This window comes from Ammodytes marinus (genome assembly GCF_949987685.1).
Source record: "Ammodytes marinus genome assembly, chromosome: 20".
Lineage (NCBI taxonomy): Eukaryota > Metazoa > Chordata > Actinopteri > Uranoscopiformes > Ammodytidae > Ammodytes > Ammodytes marinus.
In genome coordinates this window covers 11,978,080-12,004,616 of record NC_137224.1, presented here as the reverse complement: position 1 = coordinate 12,004,616, position 26,537 = coordinate 11,978,080, and the positions used below count along the sequence as shown (strand labels likewise).

Sequence of the window (26,537 nt, the reverse complement as noted above, 5' to 3'; positions counted from 1 at the left end):
AAGATAATCAAGTATTTACAGTGTCATTCTATGGTTTAACTATTGGTGCAAGTTCAATATTAAAAACTGTGTGTTTTTTGATTTCCGCTTCAGTTCAAATACAAACAGATGGCAGGTTTCTCTTGGGCGTCAGAACCTGCAAGGCCAAAACCCAAACGAAGTATCCAAAACTGTTTCCAGAATTGTTTTGCATCCAAGCTATGATAGCGACACCAGCAACAATGACATTGCTCTGCTCAGACTCTCCTCACCAGTGGAATTCACAGACTACATCAGACCTGTGTGTCTGGCAGCCAGTGACAGTGTGTTCAACAATGGTACTGATAGCTGGGTCACTGGCTGGGGAGCAGTCCAGGAGGGAGGTGAGTCTGCTTGCTCCTTATGAATAGTTTTGTTAATGTTCAGCTTTTTTGTGTCCAATAAACAGCAGGTGGGTATGTGAATTGCCTCTCTTCTTGTTGCCCCCTCAGAGTCATTACCCTTCCCTGAAACTCTTCAAGAAGTGGAGGTGCCAGTTCTTGGAAACAGACAGTGTAACTGTCTCAATGGAGTCGGCACAGTCACAGATAACATGATCTGTGCTGGTGTTCTAGCAGGAGGCAAAGACTCATGTCAGGTAAGGTGCCATATTTAATTCCTCTGATGTGGTCAAATGTGTTTAGCATTATCTTATTTCCTCAGACATGTCTTCTCCATCTCCTCAGGGTGACTCAGGAGGTCCAATGGTGATCCAGCAGGGCCTGGTGTGGGTCCAGTCAGGAGTTGTGAGCTTTGGTTTTGGCTGTGCAAGGCCCAATCTGCCTGGAGTCTACTCCAGAGTGTCCCGTTACCAATCCTGGATCAACTCCTACATCAGCTCTGACCAACCTGGATTTGTAACATTCACATCTGGTGGGCTGGATTCTGACAACAGCTTTACCTGTCCTGGTCTGCCACCTCCTCTTATAACTACTACTACTAGTAGTGGCACTGCAGGCCCAGACATAATTATAGATCCAGTATCTAAAACCACAGTTCCAGCGTTGACCATATCCAGTGCTGAATGTAAGTATCTTGGCTACCTCAGTATTTTAAGCCATCTCCTAGCTTTTTGTTGTTCCAATACATTCTATTATTGTGTGTTTTTGTGTGTGTGTCATTGTGGTGAATGTAAGATCCACTTATTGCAAAAAAATGTTTTGCAGTGTGTGGCGTCACTCCGCTGAACACCAGGATAGTTGGAGGTGAAGACGCTCCAGCTGGAAGTTGGCCCTGGCAGGTTAGTCTGCAGAGATTTGGCGGCCATGTTTGTGGTGGTTCCCTCATCAACAGAGAGTGGGTGATGTCTGCCGCTCACTGCTTTTCCAGGTGGGCAACTGCAAGATAATCAAGTATTTACAGTGTCATTCTATGGTTTAACTATTGGTGCAAGTTCAATATTAAAAACTGTGTGTTTTTTGATTTCCGCTTCAGTTCAAATACAAACAGATGGCAGGTTTCTCTTGGGCGTCAGAACCTGCAAGGCCAAAACCCAAACGAAGTATCCAAAACTGTTTCCAGAATTGTTTTGCATCCAAGCTATGATAGCGACACCAGCAACAATGACATTGCTCTGCTCAGACTCTCCTCACCAGTGGAATTCACAGACTACATCAGACCTGTGTGTCTGGCAGCCAGTGACAGTGTGTTCAACAATGGTACTGATAGCTGGGTCACTGGCTGGGGTGCAGTCCAGGAAGGAGGTGAGTCTGCTTGCTCCTGATGAATAGTTTTGTTAATGTTCAGCTTTTTTGTGTCCAATAAACAGCAGGTGGGTATGTGAATTGCCTCTCTTCTTGTTGCCCCCTCAGAGTCATTACCCTTCCCTGAAACTCTTCAAGAAGTGGAGGTGCCAGTTCTTGGAAACAGACAGTGTAACTGTCTCAATGGAGTCGGCACAGTCACAGATAACATGATCTGTGCTGGTGTTCTAGCAGGAGGCAAAGACTCATGTCAGGTAAGGTGCCATATTTAATTCCTCTGATGTGGTCAAATGTGTTTAGCATTATCTTATTTCCTCAGACATGTCTTCTCCATCTCCTCAGGGTGACTCAGGAGGTCCAATGGTGATCCAGCAGGGCCTGGTGTGGGTCCAGTCAGGAGTTGTGAGCTTTGGTTTTGGCTGTGCAAGGCCCAATCTGCCAGGAGTCTACTCCAGAGTGTCCCGTTACCAATCCTGGATCAACTCCTACATCAGCTCTGACCAACCTGGATTTGTAACATTCACATCTGGTGGGCTGGATTCTGACAACAGCTTTACCTGTCCTGGTCTGCCACCTCCTCTTATAACTACTACTACTAGTAGTGGCACTGCAGGCCCAGACATAATTATAGATCCAGTATCTAAAACCACAGTTCCAGCGTTGACCATATCCAGTGCTGAATGTAAGTATCTTGGCTACCTCAGTATTTTAAGCCATCTCCTAGCTTTTTGTTGTTCCAATACATTCTATTATTGTGTGTTTTTGTGTGTGTGTCATTGTGGTGAATGTAAGATCCACTTATTGCAAAAAAATGTTTTGCAGTGTGTGGCGTCACTCCGCTGAACACCAGGATAGTTGGAGGTGAAGACGCTCCAGCTGGAAGTTGGCCCTGGCAGGTTAGTCTGCAGAGATTTGGCGGCCATGTTTGTGGTGGTTCCCTCATCAACAGAGAGTGGGTGATGTCTGCCGCTCACTGCTTTTCCAGGTGGGCAACTGCAAGATAATCAAGTATTTACAGTGTCATTCTATGGTTTAACTATTGGTGCAAGTTCAATATTAAAAACTGTGTGTTTTTTGATTTCCGCTTCAGTTCAAATACAAACAGATGGCAGGTTTCTCTTGGGCGTCAGAACCTGCAAGGCCAAAACCCAAACGAAGTATCCAAAACTGTTTCCAGAATTGTTTTGCATCCAAGCTATGATAGCGACACCAGCAACAATGACATTGCTCTGCTCAGACTCTCCTCACCAGTGGAATTCACAGACTACATCAGACCTGTGTGTCTGGCAGCCAGTGACAGTGTGTTCAACAATGGTACTGATAGCTGGATCACTGGCTGGGGAGCAGTCCAGGAGGGAGGTGAGTCTGCTTGCTCCTTATGAATAGTTTTGTTAATGTTCAGCTTTTTTGTGTCCAATAAACAGCAGGTGGGTATGTGAATTGCCTCTCTTCTTGTTGCCCCCTCAGAGTCATTACCCTTCCCTGAAACTCTTCAAGAAGTGGAGGTGCCAGTTCTTGGAAACAGACAGTGTAACTGTCTCAATGGAGTCGGCACAGTCACAGATAACATGATCTGTGCTGGTGTTCTAGCAGGAGGCAAAGACTCATGTCAGGTAAGGTGCCATATTTAATTCCTCTGATGTGGTCAAATGTGTTTAGCATTATCTTATTTCCTCAGACATGTCTTCTCCATCTCCTCAGGGTGACTCAGGAGGTCCAATGGTGATCCAGCAGGGCCTGGTGTGGGTCCAGTCAGGAGTTGTGAGCTTTGGTTTTGGCTGTGCAAGGCCCAATCTGCCAGGAGTCTACTCCAGAGTGTCCCGTTACCAATCCTGGATCAACTCCTACATCAGCTCTGACCAACCTGGATTTGTAACATTCACATCTGGTGGGCTGGATTCTGACAACAGCTTTACCTGTCCTGGTCTGCCACCTCCTCTTATAACTACTACTACTAGTAGTGGCACTGCAGGCCCAGACATAATTATAGATCCAGTATCTAAAACCACAGTTCCAGCATTGACCATATCCAGTGCTGAATGTAAGTATCTTGTCTACCTCAGTATTTTAAGCCATCCCCTAGCTTTTTGTTGTTCCAATACATTCTATTATTGTGTGTTTTTGTGTGTGTGTCATTATGGTGAATGTAAGATCCACTTATTGCAAAAAAATGTTTTGCAGTGTGCGGCGTCACTCCGCTGAACACCAGGATAGTTGGAGGTGAAGACGCTCCAGTTGGAAGTTGGCCCTGGCAGGTTAGTCTGCAGAGATTTGGCGGCCATGTTTGTGGTGGTTCCCTCATCAACAGAGAGTGGGTGATGTCTGCCGCTCACTGCTTCTCCAGGTGGGCAACTGCAAGATAATCAAGTATTTACAGTGTCATTATATGGTTGAACTATTGGTGCAAGTTTAATATTAAAAACTGTGTGTTATTTTATTTCCGCTTTAGTTCAAATACAAACAGATGGCAGGTTTCTCTTGGTCGTCAGAACCTGCAAGGCCAAAACCCAAACGAAGTATCCAAAACTGTTTCCAGTATAGTTTTGCATCCAAACTATGATAGCGACACTAGCAACAATGACATTGCTCTGCTCAGACTCTCCTCACCAGTGGAATTCACAGACTACATCAGACCTGTGTGTCTGGCAGCCACTGACAGTGTGTTCAACAATGGTACTGATAGCTGGGTCACTGGCTGGGGCGCAGTCCGGGAGGGAGGTGAGTCTGCTTCCTGCTTAAGAATATTTATGTTGAACGTCAAGCTTTTTTAGTCCAATAAACATTCAATGGATGTGTGCATTGTATCTCTTCTTGTTGCACCCTCAGAGTCATTACCCTTCCCAGAATCTCTTCAAGAAGTGGAGGTGCCAGTTCTTGGGAACAGGCAGTGTAACTGTCTTAATGGAGTCGGTACAGTCACAGACAACATGATCTGTGCTGGTGTTTTAGCAGGAGGCAAAGACTCATGTCAGGTAAGATGCCATATTTAATTTATCTGTTTTGGTCAAATGTGTTTAGCATTATCTTATTACTTCAGACGTGTCCTATCCATCTCCTCAGGGTGACTCAGGAGGTCCAATGGTGATCCAACAGGGCCTGGTGTGGGTCCAGTCTGGAGTCGTGAGCTTTGGTTTAGGCTGTGCTCGGCCCAATCTCCCGGGAGTCTACTCCAGAGTGTCCCACTACGAGTCCTGGATCGACTCCCACATCAGCTCTGATAAACCAGGCTTTGTAACATTCACCTCAGGTGGGCTAGATTCTGACAGCATCTACACATGTCCTGGTTTGGAACCTCCCCCAACGACTTCTCCAACGACCAAACCAAGTACAACAACAAGTACAACTACCGACACTGTAACCAGTCCTGCGCGTGAGTGTTTAGAAAATAATAACAAAGTCAAATGTTTCTCTGTTAGAATTAAAAATGCAGTAGGGCAGAGTGGGTTAAAGTGAGGCACGTTTTACATTTGCTCCCCTCTCAGCGAGCTAAAATGATTTATCCGTCAAATGTACACATTTCCTCTTAATTCAGAATGTTTCCTAGCAATGGATATTATCAGAATATATTCAGGACGAAGGGCAGTGAAAATATGATTGTTTAAAAAAAAGTTGTCTTGTGTCTCACTTTGACCAGAGAAATCAAGGGGGTAAACTGATCCACTTACTTTTTCCACTTTGAAACTTCCATAACAACACATGTTGTAACAGTTAGAATCCTAACAGCCAGCTTGAAAACCACATATTCCAGAAAAAATTTCGTATTAGAAACAGAATCACAGGGTTTTGTCAATTACAGCTGCGGGGGAGGATTTAGGGAGAAAATGGCAGTTGGGATAGAGATTTGAATCCAAATACCTCAACCGCTCCACTTGTTCTCTTTTGTCCCTCCCTGAAATGCTCTACAACACCAACAAAGTCGTGCCAAAGTGAATGGACAGTCTCAACAGCCAATAACAACAGAGAATCGGAGCCTCACTCTGATTGGTCAAAGTGTCAGCTCATGTTAACTTAAACCAATCAGAAATCATATACCCTAGCTTTAAGCACTTTTTTTTCTAAACACTTGAAAGTAAAGTCATCAAATACAACATATGATTCTCAATGTTTTAATGAACATTCAAATGACAGACAGAACCAGTCAGATTAAAACACAGTCTGGGGGTCAGAACAAAGGATCCTTAAGCCCAGTTCAGACCAAAGATTCGCCTCGCAACGAGACACAACTGCAACTTCTTGCAACGAGCTGGCCTGGACGTTCTAAAACTGGACCTTGTAATTTGACATGTTGAATCTTCTGCGACTCCTTGCAACGGCTTGCAGCGCGCAGCAACAAACAGTTTAAACTTCTGCGACTTCTCCCCCGCGACTTTCTAAAACCGTCTCGTTGCAAGTCGTTGCGAGGCAAATATTTGGTCTGATCTGGGCTTAAGATCCAGATAGTGTATTGGGGTCAGAGCAAAGGACAATCAGAACCAGTCTGAGTCTTTGATTAATATTTTTCTGCATTAGTTTTATTGGGATCATTCATTGAATAAAGATATATTACTAAAGGTGCGGCCACACCAAACGCGGTACGCACGTAGGCTACCGCGCCTAACGCGCCTAATCTGCCGCTTGATCATTTTGTGTCACAAAAATGGTTCAACGCGCCTACGCAGGTAGATGAGCCTAGTCTCACTCCATATATATTTATTCCCCTAATCAACCATGGCTGCGATCAGACCCGACACAACAGCATGCATGTCCGCACAAAAACAACAACGACAACATGGCCAACACGTGTGCCAAAAGACAAATAAACAGCAGCTGAACAGCACAAATAGCCTAGTATTAAAACAGCATTGCATATTAACGCCGCTCGGAAATGCACGTAAACAGCAAGGCAGCAACATACAAAACACATACAGCAGCATTGTGTGCACGGCGGTACAAAATAAAGGCAAGTAGCCTTCATTCCCCTACCTGGCTGTGACAAGGGACCGTGGCTGATGTAAATATAAACACCGGTGCTTTGCTGTACTTGTCGTGAAAGTTCACCGGACTTAACCGTCATGTTTGGGTTCATAATATGGAGGTACTAGCCGCACACAACCGGGTGAGTTAACTAATGCTATCCGACCGGCGCTAACTTGTTTTTTTTGGCTAAAGCACATATTTACTCAATTAACCAGGAAGCCCATTCTCCTGGCTCACTTTCCCCACTTCTTCTAACCTCGAGCAGCTGTCATACAGCAACGGCCGCCCGCAAATAAATGTTCCTCTTCGGTGTTTCTCAGCCACTGTGTGTACACTGTCCACCGACCGTGCCGAGGACCGTGACGTTGAGTCATTCTCCAAGCTGATTGGCTATCGCGGCTAAGCGTGACGTGTTGGAGCGTAAAAGTTCAAATGTTTTAACTTCAAGCGTAGGTGCGTTAGGCACGGCAGGCGCGTAAAAATGCGGCTACCGCACCTAACCGCGTGTAACGCGCCTAAACCAATGGTTCCCTATGCAAAAATGAAGATTTTCTCCTCCGGCCCACATTGTCTCTATTCAAACTAGTTTCCTTGCTACCTTAAATATAATGGATTCATTAAAAGAGGGCACAGACACTCTCTCATTTTACCCCACAGCATTTGTCTCACTTTACCCCACCACCACAATTTGAGAAAAAAGTACCTCTCTTAGCAATTCAGGCTAATCTTCAGTTAGCATCATCACATGGTTTCATATGTTGGTATCAACTTGTATAATAGAAGTTTTTCTACCTGAATCCATTTGCTTTGGCACAACAGTTGATTAAGTTGACAGCAAGAAAATGTACTTGTACATGCAAAAAATAAATTTTTGTGAAAAAAACATGCTTAAAACAGCACCATGAGGTCATCTACTTCATCGCCAAGGGGAAATGGGAGGGGCTTGAAAACATAATGCTCACATGACTAAAAATGGGTTCTGTTGCTTAGATAGAGGGGGTGTCTCACATTACCCGATGTCTCACATTACCTCGTTCTCCCCTACAATTTAAATCAGGTTCAGGTTATTTTATTTGTACACGTAGGTACATTTGTTGAAAAGTGCTGGGTGTTACACACAGTTTCAAACACCATAACATACAATAACATAAATAAAACAATTGAAATGCTCCAGTGCTAATCAAGTTGTTAAACCAACGCTGATGAATACCATAGATAGTTTATAAAATGGATGTAGCATCCGGGCTGACCTCGGTTATTCCAACAGCATCCAGTAGTCCTGGCCTACGCACGTGGCCATCTTGTCAGATTTTTACTCCGCCTCGTTTCCTCTTACCGAAAAAGGGGATTGATGTGACGGCGGGGGGAGGGAGATACACCCATCTAGCTGACATATACCTCCGGGCAAGGTGAGGGCCAGCGGGCGACTAGCTGTCACTCAAGAGACCGTGCCCCTAATTATTCATACATTTTAACCTCCAATCGAATAAAAATTAGCCTGCTAGAAAAAAATTCACCCCCTTCAGTGTTGTCATGGAAATATGAACTAAACATACAAACTAGAATTGGTATGATAGTCATGAGTCATGACAAGAATGTTTTTTTGTACCAGGCCTTAAATAGGTTTTATACTGCTGTGAACACGGCATATTTAGTGAGTCAATGAAAAATTGCTCTTTTTTGAAACCTGCCCTTAGTGGCCACTTGGTGAACTGCAATTTGTGTCACTTCCGCATTGGATGCTGGTTGAACCCGCTGTGGTTGGGGATGGATTAATACCAATTAAAACACTTAAAAATGACCAGTATAGAAAAGTAAAAACCAAATAAAATTATCTAAAAATCAATGAATGAAAACACAATGCAAGAATTGTTGCATTCAGATGGGAGAAGCTGAAACTCCTTGTGCCAATGAGGCAGAAATGTCCTAATTTTCAATATTAAAATTTCTCTTTAAGGGTCCGTGTGTGGCAAAGTTCCAAGGAACAGTCGTGCTGTTGGTGACAGCGGTGTTGTACCTGAAGGAACGTGGCCTTGGATGGTTAGTCTCCACAAAAACGGGGTCTTCACCTGTGGTGGAACCCTCATTGCGGACATCTTTGTCCTCACTTCTGCCCAATGCTTCTCTACGTAAGTATATAAGTGATTTGCAGTCATTATTAATGAATTGGTCACTGAGGAGTGCAATAATACAAAAGGTACCCTTTATCCTCCCGACAGCTCCAATCCAAATGTCAGTGAGTGGAGTGTGTTTCTTGGCCATCAACGTGTGAATGGCTCTGAAAAGTTTGAGATGTCTCTGGGCGTTGTTAACATTACAGTGAGCAAAATGACAGGTTCCAACATCGCACTGCTGCAGCTTGACAAAAAAGTCAGTTTCAGAGAAAATATCCAGCCTGTGTGTATTGACATTAGCGATGCCAAAACTTTACCCATTGGAAGCCGATGCTGGGTGGCAGGCTGGGAGAAGGGGAACAAGAACAGAGGTAAGTGTTTATCAAGCTTTTGTGTTTGTTGCTAGTGTAATTTCAGTAGATCCTGTAGATCATTAAAGGTAGCTTTACATAATGAAAATACAGTATAAAATGCATAGATGGAAGACTCCTTGTATTCATTTTGGCAAATGCGATTTTTCTTGGCATCGGTGAAGCCGGCTCAGATCTTCGAGACCTGGAAACTCAAGTTGCAAGCTGTGGGAGTGTTTCCGACGCTGAGAACATTTGCACTTATACTATGGACCTTCAACAGGTAAAATAAAGTTTTCCTAAACCTGATTCACTTGTCATTATGGCACATTTCAAGGGATGGGAGGGTCAAGACCTCACTGATATTGACTCCTTAATTTTTGTATTTGTAGGGGGATGAGGGCAGTCCTCTGCTGTGCAAGTCAAACTCATCTTGGTTCCAGATGGCAGTTGTATCAATGAGTGAAAGTAAATCTGTCCGTGTTGATGTTCAGGTCTTTGCCAGAACCTCAAGATTCGGGTCCTTCTTTAAGGAGACACTTGGCGACATGCTGTCTCTTGCAGCAACAGGAAATGCACCGGGTGTCCTAATATCCTTATTCCTCTCTATCGCTCTCCCCATTACCTCAATGTTTCTTTTGTTATGATGTTAGTTCTACTGTCGCAGGGGGGGTTGAAGTAGTTCATAATTGCACGTAACAGTCAAGATGACTGGCAGCTTTGAACACTCTTCTCAAGCCCCCCCCCCCCCCCCCCCCCCCGTGGAAACCAACTCAGGTCAAACAAATAAATACAGTCATATGAAAAAGTTTGGGAACCCCTCTCAGCTGGCATTATAATTGACTCTGCTTTCACACAAAAAAGATAAAAGTGGTATGTCTTTCATTTACCAGGAACAGCTAAGTACTGGGATGTTTTCCAAACAAAGATTTTTTGAAAAGCAGTATTTAGTTTTATGAAATTAAATAAAATGTGAAAAACTGGCTGTGCAAAAATATGGGAACCCTTGTGGTTTTGCTGATTTTAATGCATGTAACAGCATGTAAAACTGAGGACTTTAAACACAAAATTGGTTGGATTATGTTGTTAAGCCTTGAACCTCATATAAAGGTCTGTTTAATCATGAGAAAAGGTATTTTAGGTGCCTAAATGCAAGTTGCACTTCTCTTTGACTCTCTGCAGAAGTGAGACAGAATGGGATCATCAAAACAGCTCCCAAAAGATCTTAAAAACAAAGATTATTCATTGTCATGGTTTAGGGGAAGGCTACAAGAAGCTTTCCCAAAGGTTTCAATTGTCAATTTCTACTGTAAGGAATGTTGTCAGGGAATGGAAGGACACAGGCACAGTTGCAGTTAAACCCAGGTCTAGCAGACCAAGAAAAGTACAAGAGCGGCATATGCGGCGGATTGTGAGAATGGTTGCACACAACCCACAGATCACCTCCAAAGACCTGCAAGAACATCTGGCTGCAGATGGTGTATCTGTACATGGTTCAACAATTCAGTGCAATTTGCACCAAAACATCTGTATGGCCGGGTGATGAGAAGGAAGCCCTTTCTGCGCCCACGCCACAGATACAGTTGCTTGGAGTATGCTAAAGCTCATTTAGACAAGTCAGATTCATATTGGAAGAAAATGCTTTGGACTGATGAGACAAAAAATAAGTTATTTGGTCATTATAAAAAGTGCTTTACGTGGCGAAAGGAGAAAACTGCATTCCAAGTAAAACACCTGCTACTTACTTTCAAATTTGGTGGAGGTTCAATCATGCTGTGGCCACTTCAGGGACTGGGGCCCTGGTTAAAGTGGATAGTCGGATGAATTCAACCCAGTTTCAACAGATTATTCAGGATAATGTTCAAGCATCAGTCACAAAATTGAAGTTGCGCAGGGGTTGGATATTCCAACAAGACAATGACCCTTAACACAGTTCAAATTACTGCAGAGGAAAAAGTACAATGTTCTGATATGGCCGTCGCAGTCCAATGACTTGAATATCATCGACAATCTATGGGATGATTTGAAGCAGGCTTTCCATGCTCGGCAGCCATCACATTTAACTGAACTGGATTGCTTTAGTATGTAAGAATGTTAAAAATACCTACATCCAGGATCCAAACACTCATCACAGGCTACTAGAGGCGTCTAGAGGCTGTTATTTTTGCAAAAGGAGGCTCAACTAAGTACTGATGACATTTTTCTTTTGGGGTGCCCAAATTTATGCACCAAATTTTGTTATGATGCTTATTGCATATTTTCTATTATTCCAATAAACAAAATGACACCGCTGAATTGCTTCTGTTTACCTAAGGTATGTCATATATGTAAAGGAATTTGCTTCTTTGAAATCCCAGCTAATGATTAACAAAAATCCCCAAAATTAGAAGGGGGTCCCAAACTTTTTCATATGACTGTATACCAAAGAAGTTTACATTTTTATTAGAACAAATCTTTTTTTCAGTACTATGATCTAAAAATAGTTTGTACAGGGAAATGTCTTTTTTCAAAATGTATTTCTCTGTTTCCATTTAAATTAAGGACTATTTTCATGTTATTTTTTCTCTCTTCAATTATACCTCTGTTGCCTTTCAATATTAAATGTGATGATGAGTCAGGTTTGAAGTCGTTGTACCCTAAATTGACAAATGTGAGTGTCATTTAAATAACATATATGTAATAAATGTTGGTGAAGCATACAATGAATGTCTTTTTACATCAATTCAGAATACATTGCACATTTAAACATTTATTCTTAAACAAAGCAATTCACATTGTCAATAAAGTTGTAATAAATACAGGTATTTTGCTCTTGTAAGCAGCTTAAGCATGCACTGTTGTATTTCAGCAGTTTTACAGTAAAAAAAATGTGACGAACTACAATAGAACACAACCATGGACTGCAAAGGAAACAAGCTAGATGGTCAAGGGCTCAAGGCGCAATGTTCTGACGAATTATTATGTGCCAATTATTTGTATACAGCAATAAGGTCTCAAGGTCCCAACTCCCATTTTGGGAACCTCTGATATCGAAAATTGTGAGCAAAAAAACTGGCTGAGAAAAACCTGCAAATATACCGCGGACCCAGATTGACTACGGAAGGGAAATTAAAATTGAGCAGAAGTTGGTAGGCGGGCCGTGCCAGGCATGGATTTCACAGCCACAGCCAAGCTTTAGTTTAAATAATTGGCAAAAGTGGGGCGCAGATATTTGTTCCAAACAAATAATGTACATTCCCGATCATGGAAAGACTTTAAACATTTACCATTTTAGACTTAACTCTGAGTAATGGTACACATGAACCTATTATAGTTTACAGCTTTTGATGTTGGAGCAGTTTAGTCGTTTCTTTGGTGAGGTGCCCCTAGACAGCTAAAGCTATAAGCGAACTGGAACTGGGCATCAACAATATGAATGGTTGTTTATTCCAGTGCGGGGGCATCTCCTTCAGCCCCTGGGTCTCCTTCTTGTCCTGCTTCATCATTTATCATATCCTTGTATTTACTTTTGAAAAATCCAGCCTGAGAGTCCAAAACAAAGAAAGTTATATATAAATGTAAAAACATGCATAATAATTGACTGAAAATGTTCCCATAATGCCAATAAACTATTGCAGTGTATGTAAGGTGTCTTACCTTATACAGACCGGCGGTGAGTAAAATCAGTAGGGCTAACCCTCCCAGGGATCCTCCAACAATCTCTTTGGTGAAGTCTGGTTCAGGGTAAACTTCTACCTCCGCCTCAATCTAAGCAAATAAGTGACAGTATGTGGGTCAAATTGAAGCTCTCTTAAAACTCAAAGAAGTGAAAAAAAATGCGTAATCACCTTGCGAACAGGAGGGTTGTTATTAGACCCCGTTGAAAAGAAGATGTACTGGTTTCTGTCGTACTCCAGACTGGCTGTGCTGATCAAGAGGAATTTGGCAGTTTGAAGTCCAATCTGTTTCAGAAAGAGAGGGGAGGTGGATGAGGAACTTGCCTTTGGTGTTTTATTTTGTGCGAAAAAAAATATTTTCCTTAAGATATATTTCCCCACAATAATCCATGAATTAATTTGTTGAATATGCATTTACCTGCTCAATCCATCCAGAGCTGAGGTTGGCGGAGATTTCGTACTTTATACTCTCCAGTCTTCCCATGAACCTATTGCACTTGAACACTCTGCACCTTGCTACCGAGCAGTCCTGTTGGTGATTAAAAGAAGGCAGAAAGCAGAGAGAGCTGTAATCAGGCCTGCAACCTCCAGTTTGATTTAAAAAAAAAGAAACAGGATTGACTGATCTTTGCACTCAAAGCAATACAGTTTTTTACGATTGCTAAACCACAGTGGGCACAACTGGAACGACAAGTGCAAAACTCTAACAACAGTATGCAGAGCAGCGGTTCATTCGGACCAAACTGTAGCTCGTTTTTCATTGCTTAAACACAATTTTCAAAACTCTACACACCTATCTCATGGCTTAACCACAGCCTGCACAACAATGTGGATTTCCAGCACTTTTTTCAAATGCTAACACACTGCTGCCACAACTGTAAACCACACATTCAAAACAGAATGAATGCCTTTCAAACACTGTGGATTGCAATTTCAACTGAAACACTAAGATGTCTTGTTTTAGACTTGTTAGTGAACATATATACAGTATAAAGGGAATTATTAGGAAATATTTTTTTGGAAATGGACCAAGGAAGACAGGTTGTTGGAGGTAGAAGAGTGGCAGTGAGAGTGTGGATGTGTGGACATAGAGCTGTAATGTCTGATGAAATACAGTAAGGGCAACACTGATAGACCCTGTTGTGAATCATGGTCTGCATAGAGAGAGGCAGGGTTGAGATTGCAACCCAATCTGCAAAAATCTAAAGTTGCATCTGTAATACGAATTTTCCAGCAAACAAACAGCTTAGAGTTGCATCCTTACAGTAAATGACAACATTACAGGAATTTATTTCTGTATTACAATTATAGAATATTTACACAGATAAATACTACATTTGGAAATGTTTTCAATAAAATATACAAAATGTATCTATTGAAGCAAACTTCTGATTTTCATTTATTTTAGTTTTCCTAAAAAAACTGGTATGTTATAAAATAAACAATTTCATGTGAAATTATTTCACCCTTTCATCAAAGAAAATATTATGTAATTTGTGTGAAATAACTCAAATTATTCAAACTGTAAAGATTAAAAGTTTGTAATTTGTGTATTGGGGTTTGATGCTAGTGTTTGTACTCTGAGCAGGTTCTGAGTGACAGTGTGTGTTATCTCAATGAGGCTGGTTCATAGTGTTTGCTGCACTGAACCTGTTTTGCAGGTGAAGTGAACTGTTCAGCTCCAATGACTGTTGGTAGTGCAGACTGTAGTTAGAGTTTTGCACATTGAGCTACAGTTGTGCCCACTGTGGTTTAGCGATCGAAAAAAACTATCAACAATCAACAATACAATACAATAAAGCACCATCATACCGGAATCCAGAGGGTTCTATGTATAATGCAGTGTAATAACGTACATTTCTAAAAATAAATTAGGTTAAATTCTAACTAAAAGATGGTAGAGGAAAACTTACCACTAACTTGTTTTTTTGTATCTGACCAACAAAATCTGTGTCAGAAGGTTCCTCGTCTGTGTTTCTTTGGCAGTCAGGAATCTGAAATAGAGCCGGTTCATGTTGGTTTAATGAAGCACAAAGATGTTGTTCCCATCCACATCCATCCCTCCGGCAAAGGCTGCAGTTGCACAAAAGCACCTACATTTTGGATTTCAGTAACTACAATTTCCCACATACTGTATATTACCTGCAAACTGCTCGCATCCACCCAGATGTCTTTAGCACCAAGCTTTACAGGCACCCTGATCAACACAGTGAAATTCAGGGCTCTGATATCATTTGTAATCTGAAGGAGAAAAAAGAAAAGGTTGGTAGGTATTAGATGGACTAACATTAGTGTCAATGGCCTTTAAAACAATTGCTGGTCCTACAATATGAAAAGATGTTTTACCGTAATTGATTGTTGGACTGGTTTCTGCAGATTATTATTTCCGAAACTGAAATTGTTGTAGCTGAGGGTGCTATAGACATATAACATATTTTAATAATATTAGGTGATAGAATGTCAACCTAAAATGACTGTGACGTTTTAAACTGTTTCACGAAGAATATGACAGACCTTTCAATTGTAACAAAAATGCTGTATTTAACATCAATTCCTTTGATTTTGTAGAGCTGACTTGAGATGGAGTGCTCCTGATTCCCACTAAAAGAGAGGTGAAATTACGTATTTCTACAAAGATTCATAAGACAGTTGCACATACAGTACATTGTTGGTGTGCTTAAAGGCAGGCAGCTGAACCAAACCTGGTAGCATTTGCAGTGACAACAATCTTCCTGTCAAGTTGACTGTTGGTTTCGATCCCATAGGAGACAGTGAACACAGCCTAAAATGACAAGAGAGAGCAGATTGCTGACTCTTTGTTGCAAGACAGCAGTGAGAAGAGCCATGTGCACAAAGAACAAACCTTAGTGTTGCTCTTCAAAATAGGCTTGTCTATAGTGCATTCGGTCTTTCCCCTCGATAAAACATCTTCCCTGTCAAACGAGTTGCACTCAATTCTTCCCTAAAAACCAATGAAAATATACAAAAGCACACATCAACGACAGAGCAGCTGACTCGAGATAACTGTAAGTGAAACACACTTGACCCCTGATGCCTGACCTGTAGAATCGAAAACTTCCTATAGGAGAGTCCGGCCGGGTATGTGAGAATGACACGGCTGTTGTAGGAGTTTTCCTCGCTGTTCTCCACTGAGACGGTGACGTTCAACAGTTCATCAATGCCCACCTTAACCTCCAGAGATCTGACAGAATATGGGGCAAATGATAATGCCAGCATGTTACCATGTAGGTTTGCCATTTCTACCATCTTAGTTTAGTTTGCTAACATCTGCGAATGTATTTTGTACAGACATTCATTGCAATACAATTAGTAGTTGATAGGATATTTCAGTTGGAACCAAAGTGGTTGACTGATGGCAAAAAACATTACACAAATTGATTTTGGGTTCCAGCAAGTACAACAATACTAAATACATCATGTGATATATAATGCATAGCTCAAATATTCATGCTGATCCCTTCAAACTGAAATAATAGAAATAAAAGAGTATGCTGATTAATTTCATTGTGCAAAGTCTTAGCACATGCAGAAAAGTGAAAAGTGTTCATGTGACCACACACTCGAGTAAGGCTTTTGTAACTCACTCTGTAAAATTGAAATCCACTTTCAGGTTATCTACACACTTGTTATCAGCGCCGCAGTTGATCTCGAAATCCAACTGTTGACGAGAGTATTAAGTAAAACACTTTAGTTAAGAACAAGAGCAAAGATGCTTAGCTTACCCTATACAGCTAACATGAAAAGGTACGTTTTATTTATGTGGAAACTTTTAAACACATTCACAAAAAGTGCCAAAAGTGAAGCTGTTTTTCTTTGCCTCACAAAGAATAGGCTTAGTTGTTCAGTTATTATTCGGACAGACAATGGAGATGACATTTGAGAAGTGTTGGCAAGTGTTTTAAATATTACTTACAGGATAAACTGACGTTGTCTGAGCCTGCTGGGCAAGACTCGGGCTGAGGCCTTTGTTAGAAGGCAAACCTTCAAAGGTGAACTTGAGTTCATTGGTAAGTGGATTGAGAGAATCTTCAGGACAGGCCTGCAAGAAAAGTGCACTATTGTAAAACACTGTTTGTCAATGTTATGAGGGTTGGACTCTTTGACATAACATGGACATCTAACATGTTTTATTTTGGTGTGAGAGGCCCTGGTTCTTCACATTGAACTTTCATGGGTTAAAGTAGTTTATTTTTATGTTTTACAAAAGGTCACAGCCTACCTGATTTTAATGCCCTGTATGTCTAAAAACTCACCTCAACAAAGAATGTCACTGTGTCACATCTTTGTCCGAGTAAATCAGCCTGTAATGAACTAGTCTTCTCTCGTTGTTTTTCACGGATGTAAGCCCGGCTATTTGGGGCCTTGCGGAACGCATCAAGTGTGAAAGTATAGTTTATCCTTGCTTGAGCTAGAAGAGATAAGGGTTTTATTTCAAAGGTCGCTCATGTACACAAATACAAGTATCGTAATGGATGGATAGTGGAGAATCAGGAACCTGACTGTATTGTAGAGTGTCTTGTCATGGTAAAGCAGATTCGAGCTGTGTTCTCAAGTGGCTTTGTACAGTCTGAGTTTTGAGTGGAGATTTGGTTTGGGCTGAATGTCACTGTAGTTTCTACCATTACTATAGGCTTTGATCTGAAAATGGAAAGAGCAGGAAAATACACATGGTCAGATTTTGGCTTTTTGAAGTAAAACATTAGAAAACTAAACTGACAAATGGCACAGCTAAGCAACGTTATACAATCTGTTATGGACGTACAATTCGGTCTTAATGAGTACTTTTTTTATTTGATCTCTGCTAATTGCAAAACTACAATCTATTTACATGTAAGTATCATGGTTTGCTGACAACTTTAATGATTGACCATTAGGGTTACAAATGCAATGTATGAAGGGAACATCCTACCTGAGTAAGACAACTGTGCCTTGAGAACCCACTGCTAAGTCCGGCAATCCGTCCTCACTGAGGTCAAAAGATGACTGGCTGATAGACATGCCAAAGAACTTCAATCCTGACTTGACCTTAGGGCCAGCAATTCTCTGTGTGTTTGAATATTATTAGAATTGATTAAATAAAGCCATACTAGATATGTTAAAATCTGTGAAAATTGTCTGTGTTGTTTGTTTGATCTTGCTCACCTGTGAGTAAGCCCTGTTGATTCCTCTCCCTCCTCCCTCGCCGTGGAATATGTAGATGCTGCCTTGACCGTCATTCTCTAAAGGTGCTCCGATGGCCAAATCTCTGAGACCATCTGTGTTAAGATCTGGCAGTACAGCAAGAGAAGACCCGAACCTTCCTTTGTCTGATGCATCCCCTTTCAGTATTGTTGGAGAGTCTAGGTGACACTCGACTCTCTGGTGACAAAAAAAGAATAGAGTCAATGTATGCGTGGTCATTTAAAATAAACAAAAAGACGCATTTAATGCTGATGGGTAAAAGTAATTTACCGAACCAATTAAGCTGCAGACGTAAACTCTTCCCTCTCTATCGGCTTCCACGTACATAGGGGCAGATATCAGTATTAAGTCAGTGTAGGTGTCACTATCTAAATCCATGGCACAAACCTCTGCGCCAAAATATTCACCACTTTGAAACTGTAAAAGCAACAAATGAAAACGGGAATGATTTGCATTATATAGAAAGAAACTACAGTTTTTTTTAACTATTCATCATAATTGTAAACACCCACCTGCCAGCGAAAAGGGTCAATCGTTTGCATATGCTTATTTGTGTCCACTACTATCACAACTCCTCTGTGTTCATATCTTGGAGCACCAAGGATTGTCAATGAGTTTCGTCTTGTATTAGCAACTGCCATGGAGTAACCTGGAATTCAAGAGTCAAGACGAAATGTGGAAATATCCAAAGGTTTGGCTAACTGTGCACACAATGTTAACATACAGTATTACTGATTGTGTTATGGTCAGGTACCAAAACCTTAATGTGAGCTGTTCAAGAAACAGAGTTGAAAATGACACATTTCAGCAAATATTAATAATGGAGGAAAGAAAACATTGCTTTGAGCCAGCCCTTACCCAATATTCCTTAAATACGCCTTCTAGTGCGTTTTGGAGATATGATTTTCTACAACCTTGATTGTAGATATTGATGATTGTTTTGCACATTTCTAAATTATCTGCACTTCCAGTATATGTTGATATTGTCCATTCCATCTACTGATAGGCTCAGTGGTGGGTGTTATATTTGTTAATTTGAATTGTCCTTAATGTCTCTTTAACTGTAACTTTGGTGTAGTCTTTTTCTTCTTTTTGAAAAACAAGATGGATCCTTTTCTTTTTCAAAACTATTTCACGTGACATCAAACACACACTAAGATGCTTGCATAGACTCCTTCAAACTTTTGACTCCTTATTCCTATTTTCTTGCCTTCTCCTGTCACTTTTCCAAATTTTTATGTAAAATCCATGTGATTCCAAAAGGTGGGAGGAATGACAGCAGTAATGCGGTGCACATACTGTATATGATCACACATATATGTGTCAGTCAGTTATAAATGTCATACTCCTACCTAGATAACTGTCAGGCTTCATATTATTCGGCTCAAATGAGGTCTTCTTGCTGTTGCTTTTGTATTGCATGTATCCTCCCTTCCACTGGTTGGCACCAACCATGCCAAGCTGTATCCCCTGCAATTCAGAAAGTTTGTTTGCCACATTACATCAGCCAAAGAAAAGACTAAATGCATCAAACATTTAACATGTGTAAGTGTGTGTACAACTGTGTTTCTAAAACCATTTAGTCCAGTGAATGTTTGGTGATTGTCATTACCCCAGGTGCATAAGCTGCACTGAATCCCTCTTGAGACATTTCCATTTTAAGTGTATCTCCACCTGTTTGAGATCCTGTAACAGCAAAAGCAACATGATTGAACATGCAACTGTATCGATGCAGTGTGATACTATGGTTACAATCATATTTTCACATGTAAAAATCATTTGGAAGCAGTTATGGAAAGTTTAAATTTGTACCTTCAATAGAGAAGATTTTGTCCTGCAAATTCTGTCTAATCGCGTCAAGCGCTCCAAAGCCCTGCACCTCAAACACATGGTTTGCTGGCGGGGAAGATGCAATCATATTCAGTTCCTGTTTAGCGCTGTATTGGGAAAATGCCCGTCCCACCTAGGGATGTTGAGAAAAATTGTTGGAGGTGTTGAACTAAGAAAACCGATTTTCATGTTTGAATGTAATATACCAACTCCTTTCTTATTATCGACTTGATTTTTTTAAAAATCTTAAATTAGTCATTCACACACAAAAAGTGAGTTTACGATAGCTTCTTTGTGCTGTATGTCTTTCTAACAGTGCAACAGTAAAATCCTACATTTTCAACTAGATAAATACTTACCCCAATAGCGAATCGAACAATGTTTTTTCTGTTTGCCAACTCTATTGATGATGGCAAACTACTGCGGTCATGAGATTCTCCATCTGTAATAACTATCAAAACCTTCTTTACATTTGACCTGGAACCTCGATATGGAGAGAAAACGTCTTCACTGTCAAAAAAAAGGATCTGGTTTCAATACATGTTCTTGCACACAAATGTGTTAAAAATGTTAATTAAAGTTAGAAAAATAACTGTAAGGCTGATCACCCAAGTTACAAAGACAATTTGCTTGCCTATCTTTAGTGTAATGCAGCCAAAGCAGCTAATTTTGGTGTTATTTATACATGAGTTAACATGTTCATCTCATGTTCATCTCTCAGATTTCTCTGAATGTTGAGGAACCAAGCCTAAGAATTTTACTCTTGTGTACTGTAAAATAAGATGTAATAAAAGGGATTCTGATTCTGATTTATGAGATACACAGAATTCTAGAATCAGATGTTACTGTCAATTGTTTTTAAATTATTTTTATCAATGCCTTGAACACCAAAAAATTACATTTATATAGTGGAGGTAAAAATATCAGAATATCAGGCAAATAATATGCGGCATGGTTAATTACTGTATACCCTGTTTTACAATGAAGGAGGTTTGACAAAACTGTACATTTCAGGAAGTGAAGTGATAATGGTATTACTGTAAGTATCCAATTAATGCCAGTGTCCAATTATTACAATCTGGCTTATTGTAATAGTTGACATCTTTTTTAACTGTCAGGACAAAATACTCCGTAATTAAACTACTGTAATTTTTACACCAAAATACATTGTCATTTCGGATTTTTTTAGATATCTTTTAGTATGTAAAACAATTGAGTGAAAAAAATTGTTCTAGTCACTTCAAAATATATACCTGAATAATATCATATCACAATTTGAAGCATCTATAATGTGTTCGAATCTAAGAAAATCTTATTGTTCACTTCCTGTCTGTACATTAAATTATCTTGAGGTAAAGTTTTGCATGGACAAACATCGTGAAGGCACTTACACAACATGTTTGATGGCAGCAGCTGTGTATGTCGCTTGGTTTAACTGTTGTATTCCATTAATTTGAGTTTCCAACATTTTAACACTAAATGTATCAAAATGATAATGGATGGTGGACTCTGTGGCAAACTGGGCAATGGCAAACTGCAAAAAAAGAAGAAATGAGATGTCAACATGTACCAATACAGAAATATGTATTCAACTGTCAAATTATCAAATAAAAATTAAACATTTATGCCTTGGGGACAATTAAGGGAATGAGATTTGGCAAAGATAATTATAAATTCTGTATGCATTGCTTCTATCCAAAAAGTTTTCTCGACGGTTTTATTTGAATATTTTTAGCTTTTTTGAGTCATTAGCTATGTTTCAAGCATGAACACAATCCTACCTTTACATCCTTTCCCAGGAATGATTTGACCAAATTTTTCACAAATGTCTTCATTGTTAGAAAATCGAAATGACCAACGCTGCCTGAGCCATCCAACAGAAATGCAATGTCGGCTTGAGTCCCACACTCTGTCAAAAAAGATGAGCAGTTTTTGTAATTTCTTCTAAAGTAAAGTAAGTTGAAATTTTTCATTGTATTTGTTAACATCACATATTGGTATGTCTGCTTATTCCATTGCGCAGGTGCACTGTTGTGCTTATCACTACAGACAAGCCCCTTGCGTTACAGTTTTTTCGCTAAACCACAGTGGGCACAACTGTAGCTCAATGTGCAAAACTCTAACTACAGTCTGCACTACCAACAGTCATTGGAGCTGAACAGTTCACTTCACCTGCAAAATAGGCTCAGTGCAGCAAACACTATGAACCAGCCTCATTGAGATAACACACTGTCACTCAGAACCTGCTCAGAGTACAAACACTAGCATCAAACCCCATGCACAAATTACAAACTTTTAATCTTTACAGTTTGAATAATATGAGTTATTTCACACAAATTACATAATATTTTCTTTGATGAAAGGGTGAAATTCTTTCACATGAAATTGTTTATTTTATAACATACCATTTTTTTTAGGAAAACAAAAAGAAATGAAAATCAGAAGTTTGCTTCAATAGATACACATTTTGTATACTTTATTGAAAACATTTCCAAATGTAGTATTTATCTGTGTGAATATTCTAAAATTGTAATACAGAAATCAATTCCTGTAATGTTGTCATTTACTGTAAGAATGCAACTCTAAGCTGTTTGTTTGCTGGAAAAGTCGTATTACAGATGCAACTTTAGATTTTTGCAGATTGGGTTGCACTCTCAACCCTGCCTCTCTCAATGAGAGACCATGATTCACAACAGGGTCTATCAGTGTTGCCCTTACTGTATTTTATCAGACATTACAGCTCTATGTCTTCTAGGTCTTCCTCCACACATCCACACTCTCACTGCCACTCTTCTACCTCCAACAACCTGTCTTCCTGGGTCCATTTCCAAAAAAATATATTTTTTTGAGCTTTCCCTTTATACTGTATATATGTTCACTAACAAGTCTAAACAAGACATCTTAGTTTTTCAGTTGAAATTGCAATCCGCAGTGTTTGAAAGGGATTCATTCTGTTTTGAAAGTGTGGTTTATAGTTGTGGCAGCAGTGTGTTAGCATTTGAAAAAAGTGCTGGAAATCCACAGTGTTGTGCAGGCTGTGGTTAAGCCATGAGATAGGTGTGTAGAGTTTTGAAAGTTGTGTATAAGCAATGAAAAACGAGCTAAAACGAGCTACAGTTTGGTCCGAATGAACCGCTGCTCTGCATACTGTTGTTAGAGTTTTGCACTTGTCGTTCCAGTTGTGCCCACTGTGGTTTAGCAATCGTAAAAAACTGTAATGCACCTAATCTGATGGTCTGATTTCTACCAGTATGCATGTTGGGTTGTGTGTGTGAACTGACACGTGTGTAGTGACATTCGAATATTATCAGACCTATTCAACCACTTCCTTTATCAGTGGAATGATTTGATGTCTGCTTTTATGATTGTGAAAAAAACAACAAAAAATTAACCTTCCAGAGAAGAAGGCGTTTGACTTCCAAATTGATTGGTACTGAGTATCTCAAAGCATAATCCGTTGTACATGGTGATACTTCTGCAGTCCTTTGGGATAGTAGGGCCGCATGCCTAAAAAGTGTTAAGTCTTGATTAGTATAGAATAAGTTATTTTCTGTGCATTGGAGGAATTTGAAGCATTGAGAAAATGATTTAACTTGTTGAAAGACAAAGACAAAGACATATTATTTGCTGACCTCTGCATTGATATAAACAATCTAGAATGAATCTTTGCAGTTTTATCAGCTCACCAAAGTCTTTTGTGTGACGGGATCATTTGTCATTGTCAAACCAAGGGACAAGTTGACCGCAGAAGCTGGCACTGCAATGAGAACATCCCTCAGTTACATCTCGAGATACATAGTGATAAGAACATGACAACAGTTTCAGCGACTGGTCTGACCTTGGTAAAACTGCTTTTAGCAACAGTGCCCCTGACTCCTGGAACAACATCAAATTAAAATAAATACACTTATAACTGTTAACCAATTTAAACTTATTATTTTGAATCAGCCCCATCCACTTGTAACTGTTTTAATGAGGCTATTGTTCTGCTTTATTCAATTGACCTAAATGTTTTAATTGTTGTTGTCTCTTTGTAAGCTTGTTGTGTAGTTTCATTTTCATTGTATATTGTGTATCTGTAATTGACTCAACGTCATTGTAAAAGAGGGTCACCCCTCAATTGATCTTTCGAGGATAATAAAGGAAAATTAAAATTAATATTATTTTATGTTTTTAGTCAACATCAATCAACAAGAAACCCTATCTCAGTATCTTTCTAGAAATATACAAATCTATCAGGGTTTGAAAAACTCTTTACAATCCATAACTAATGCTCATCAGCTTTTGAAATCCCCCTTCATCATTTGAGTTTAATGCTTATATCCACATGCAGCATTTGGAAATGGGAAGTTGCTTACGTGGAACTGATAGCTCTGTGCAGGATGCGGTAGTGCATTTATATATCTGGCCCCTTCCTGTTGGTGAATATTGCTCAAGAGGAGCGCTGACCAGCAAGCTGAGTAAATTAAAAAAAACAGGCGAAGATGTGAAATAGTCTATCTGGCGAGCACAGTGTAGGAAATGTAATCCTACAATTTGTTCTAGAAAAAAAGGTATACATGCTTTGACTTACCCTGACCGTCTCTGCACCACCTGGTACCCAAAGCCGGCTGCAGGTTTGCTCAGGGACTTCCAAGCCACAGGGTCGATATTAAAACAAAGTGCATTGTTTAACACTGATGGATAAAGAAGACAGAACCACTGCATTTTGTTAATGTGATCATGACAACTTTAAAACTATATTTTGGTCACATTGTGTTTTAGTTTGATGGGAATAATAGGGTGTGGCAGAGTAGACTAAGGTGTGCCATGTTGTCTTTCTTGATAAGACCACTAGGGAGAGCCAAAGTCAAAAAATTTCTCATTTTGAACATAGTACTGAACAAATATTCATATAGATGCATTAGTAAACATTAGTAACATAAAAGATAGGATAACAGTTGCATGGGACATTTTTCTGAACTGTGAGAAATTTAACTTGTTATACTTTGATTTTAATTTTGCCAATCATACTTAGCCCTATGAGATGAACTAGTGGTGAATCCTCTTTATTGGCTCTCATATGGGATTTCCTGACATTGAGTGTTTTTTTTCTTTCTTCCTTATTCTTTGCGGAATTTAAGCCTTACTTTTCGCCTTATATGGCCACGATACGAGTTCTTTAAGTGGTATCGGTCACAAACTGTTTGACTGAATAAGTAGCCTAATAAAAGTAGTTAATACATTTAAATAGGCATAATTCAATGTTAATGACTCAAACTCAATGCTTTCCTTTGACAATATTTACACTTGACTTGTAATAGTGCAGAGCCCTAGTATTCCCATACATGACATGTTCTTCAACAATCGATCAAAAACCTTTTCTACTATTAAAAAATAAAGACTTTAGACGTCTGTTGGTGGAGCTATGTTTCACCAAATTGTTTTTAGAAGTTAAAATACAAATGTGGAATTAGTCATCTCAACAGTTTTATATTGTCACAATGTTTTTTTTGTTGCCATAGTTGTTTTTTTAGATAAAGCAAACAATACTTGATGATAATAAGTAACCGTGACTCCAGCATGATATATAATATGATTTATGTTGTAAATGAAATAAAAAGTAATTACATGAAATTACACTTTTTTTTTCTCTCTTTTTTTATGAAATTACACTTTTATACTATTTCTAAAACAATGGAAGACAAAATAACGAGCTATAAACTTGTCTTACCTGAAAAGAAAACTGTAGTAATTATCCAGTCCATCGTATCACTCCTATGTAAATACTAAAAATGTTATATATTCTTGGCTTTCATTCTAATTTATTTGGAAGCTATTATGCATTAACTACTTAACTTAACTTAACTATATTCCTTAAACTGTGATGACTGAGATGTTGAAAGCAAAATGCAGAAATCACAAGGGAACTCAAAGCTAAGGCTACCAGAAAGAGGAACTCATATGTAGGTGGGGTCACGACACAGTAACACTTTCTGTGGTGTTAAAATATGCACCCTGTTGTCGCTTGATGGCAAACATTGCTCAACACGTTATGTTTTGTCATGATCCGATTACTAAAGCTCTCCTTTGTCAAAGAAAGTCAGAAACTAAACAGACATATCTAGTGGTCACTGGTGCTAATTGGGATGCAAGGATGATAAATAAGGAGTAAGATCATATTTAACAAAACAAAACCTAACCTTAACAATTGCTATTGTTAGTAGGTGTTGTGCTCAAGGAAGTGGGCTTTCAGACCCTATTTTACTTAACTCAAACCGTTAAATTGATATCATCAGAATGGGGTGCCACTACAATCTGCCCGCCTTCCTTTACATATGCTAGTGAGGTTCCTTTTTCCTATCAGCATGGTGTTCGTGTCTCTTGTATCCTCCAGAGAACAGTCTGGAAGGGGGGAGTTGTCATGCCATGAACACATCTGACTGAAGTACTGTTCAGACAAGCCTCCATCATTAATAGCAAACCCAAAATAAACAAGGTCCATGTGGTAGCATATTTTGCATATGATATATCTCTGGACTCAGATATTGGAATGCTTACTTAACCATTGTTTTATATAGACTTATAAGTGTAATTGGATATATTGCATGTTGTTTGTAACTCTATGACCCAACAGACCACTCGGACAGCCACGCCTATGGTTAACTTATGCACAATTACTCTGTCTTTTCTTCTATTGTCCTAGGCTCAAACTCCTCCTATGGTTAA

The 26,537-nt window shown here is 39.7% G+C and overlaps 2 protein-coding genes across 2 annotated transcripts in view; one reads left to right on the top strand and one right to left on the bottom strand.

The window, feature by feature from the left end:
• LOC307266469 (uncharacterized protein) overlaps positions 1-9,541 on the top strand; it is a gene marked incomplete at both ends in the record, with an annotated part of 44,681 nt that extends 35,140 nt beyond the window's left edge. The window contains 18 exons of the mRNA XM_080048500.1: positions 94-362; positions 471-616; positions 705-1,044; positions 1,185-1,347; positions 1,453-1,721; positions 1,830-1,975; positions 2,064-2,403; positions 2,544-2,706; positions 2,812-3,080; positions 3,189-3,334; positions 3,423-3,762; positions 3,903-4,065; positions 4,171-4,439; positions 4,548-4,693; positions 4,782-5,046; positions 8,635-8,806; positions 8,897-9,162; positions 9,534-9,541. Coding sequence (XP_079904626.1) covers positions 94-362; positions 471-616; positions 705-1,044; positions 1,185-1,347; positions 1,453-1,721; positions 1,830-1,975; positions 2,064-2,403; positions 2,544-2,706; positions 2,812-3,080; positions 3,189-3,334; positions 3,423-3,762; positions 3,903-4,065; positions 4,171-4,439; positions 4,548-4,693; positions 4,782-5,046; positions 8,635-8,806; positions 8,897-9,162; positions 9,534-9,541 — 3,880 coding nt within the window. The remainder of the gene's footprint in view (positions 1-93; positions 363-470; positions 617-704; positions 1,045-1,184; positions 1,348-1,452; positions 1,722-1,829; positions 1,976-2,063; positions 2,404-2,543; positions 2,707-2,811; positions 3,081-3,188; positions 3,335-3,422; positions 3,763-3,902; positions 4,066-4,170; positions 4,440-4,547; positions 4,694-4,781; positions 5,047-8,634; positions 8,807-8,896; positions 9,163-9,533) is intronic.
• Positions 9,542-11,874: 2,333 nt separating this feature from the next.
• Positions 11,875-25,700, bottom strand: LOC307267215 (integrin alpha-M-like). The gene is made up of 30 exons (XM_080049474.1): positions 25,543-25,700; positions 24,403-24,505; positions 24,188-24,285; positions 23,516-23,586; positions 23,222-23,336; positions 21,611-21,738; positions 21,221-21,363; positions 20,189-20,339; positions 19,812-19,962; positions 19,612-19,685; positions 19,352-19,469; positions 18,512-18,648; positions 18,270-18,416; positions 17,961-18,176; positions 17,728-17,861; positions 17,314-17,456; positions 17,072-17,226; positions 16,732-16,857; positions 16,403-16,476; positions 15,858-15,999; positions 15,661-15,759; positions 15,500-15,579; positions 15,312-15,398; positions 15,144-15,213; positions 14,940-15,038; positions 14,711-14,791; positions 13,216-13,326; positions 12,969-13,082; positions 12,778-12,888; positions 11,875-12,663 (listed from the first exon to the last, which is right to left on the bottom strand). The coding sequence occupies exons 1-30, from the start codon at positions 25,574-25,576 to the stop codon at positions 12,565-12,567; spliced, it is 3,411 nt and encodes a 1,136-aa protein (XP_079905600.1). The 5' UTR covers positions 25,577-25,700; the 3' UTR covers positions 11,875-12,564.
• Between the last annotated feature and the right edge of the window lie 837 nt (positions 25,701-26,537).

Coding starts and splice junctions, on each gene's coding strand:
- LOC307267215 (XM_080049474.1), bottom strand. CDS start 25,576: ATGGACTGGATAATTACTACAGTTTTCTTTTCAG. Junction 15,399..15,499: donor GTCACTGCAAATGCTACCAG/GTTTGGTTCAGC, acceptor CCTCTCTTTTAG/TGGGAATCAGGAGCACTCCA. Junction 12,889..12,968: donor ACAACCCTCCTGTTCGCAAG/GTGATTACGCAT, acceptor TTATTTGCTTAG/ATTGAGGCGGAGGTAGAAGT.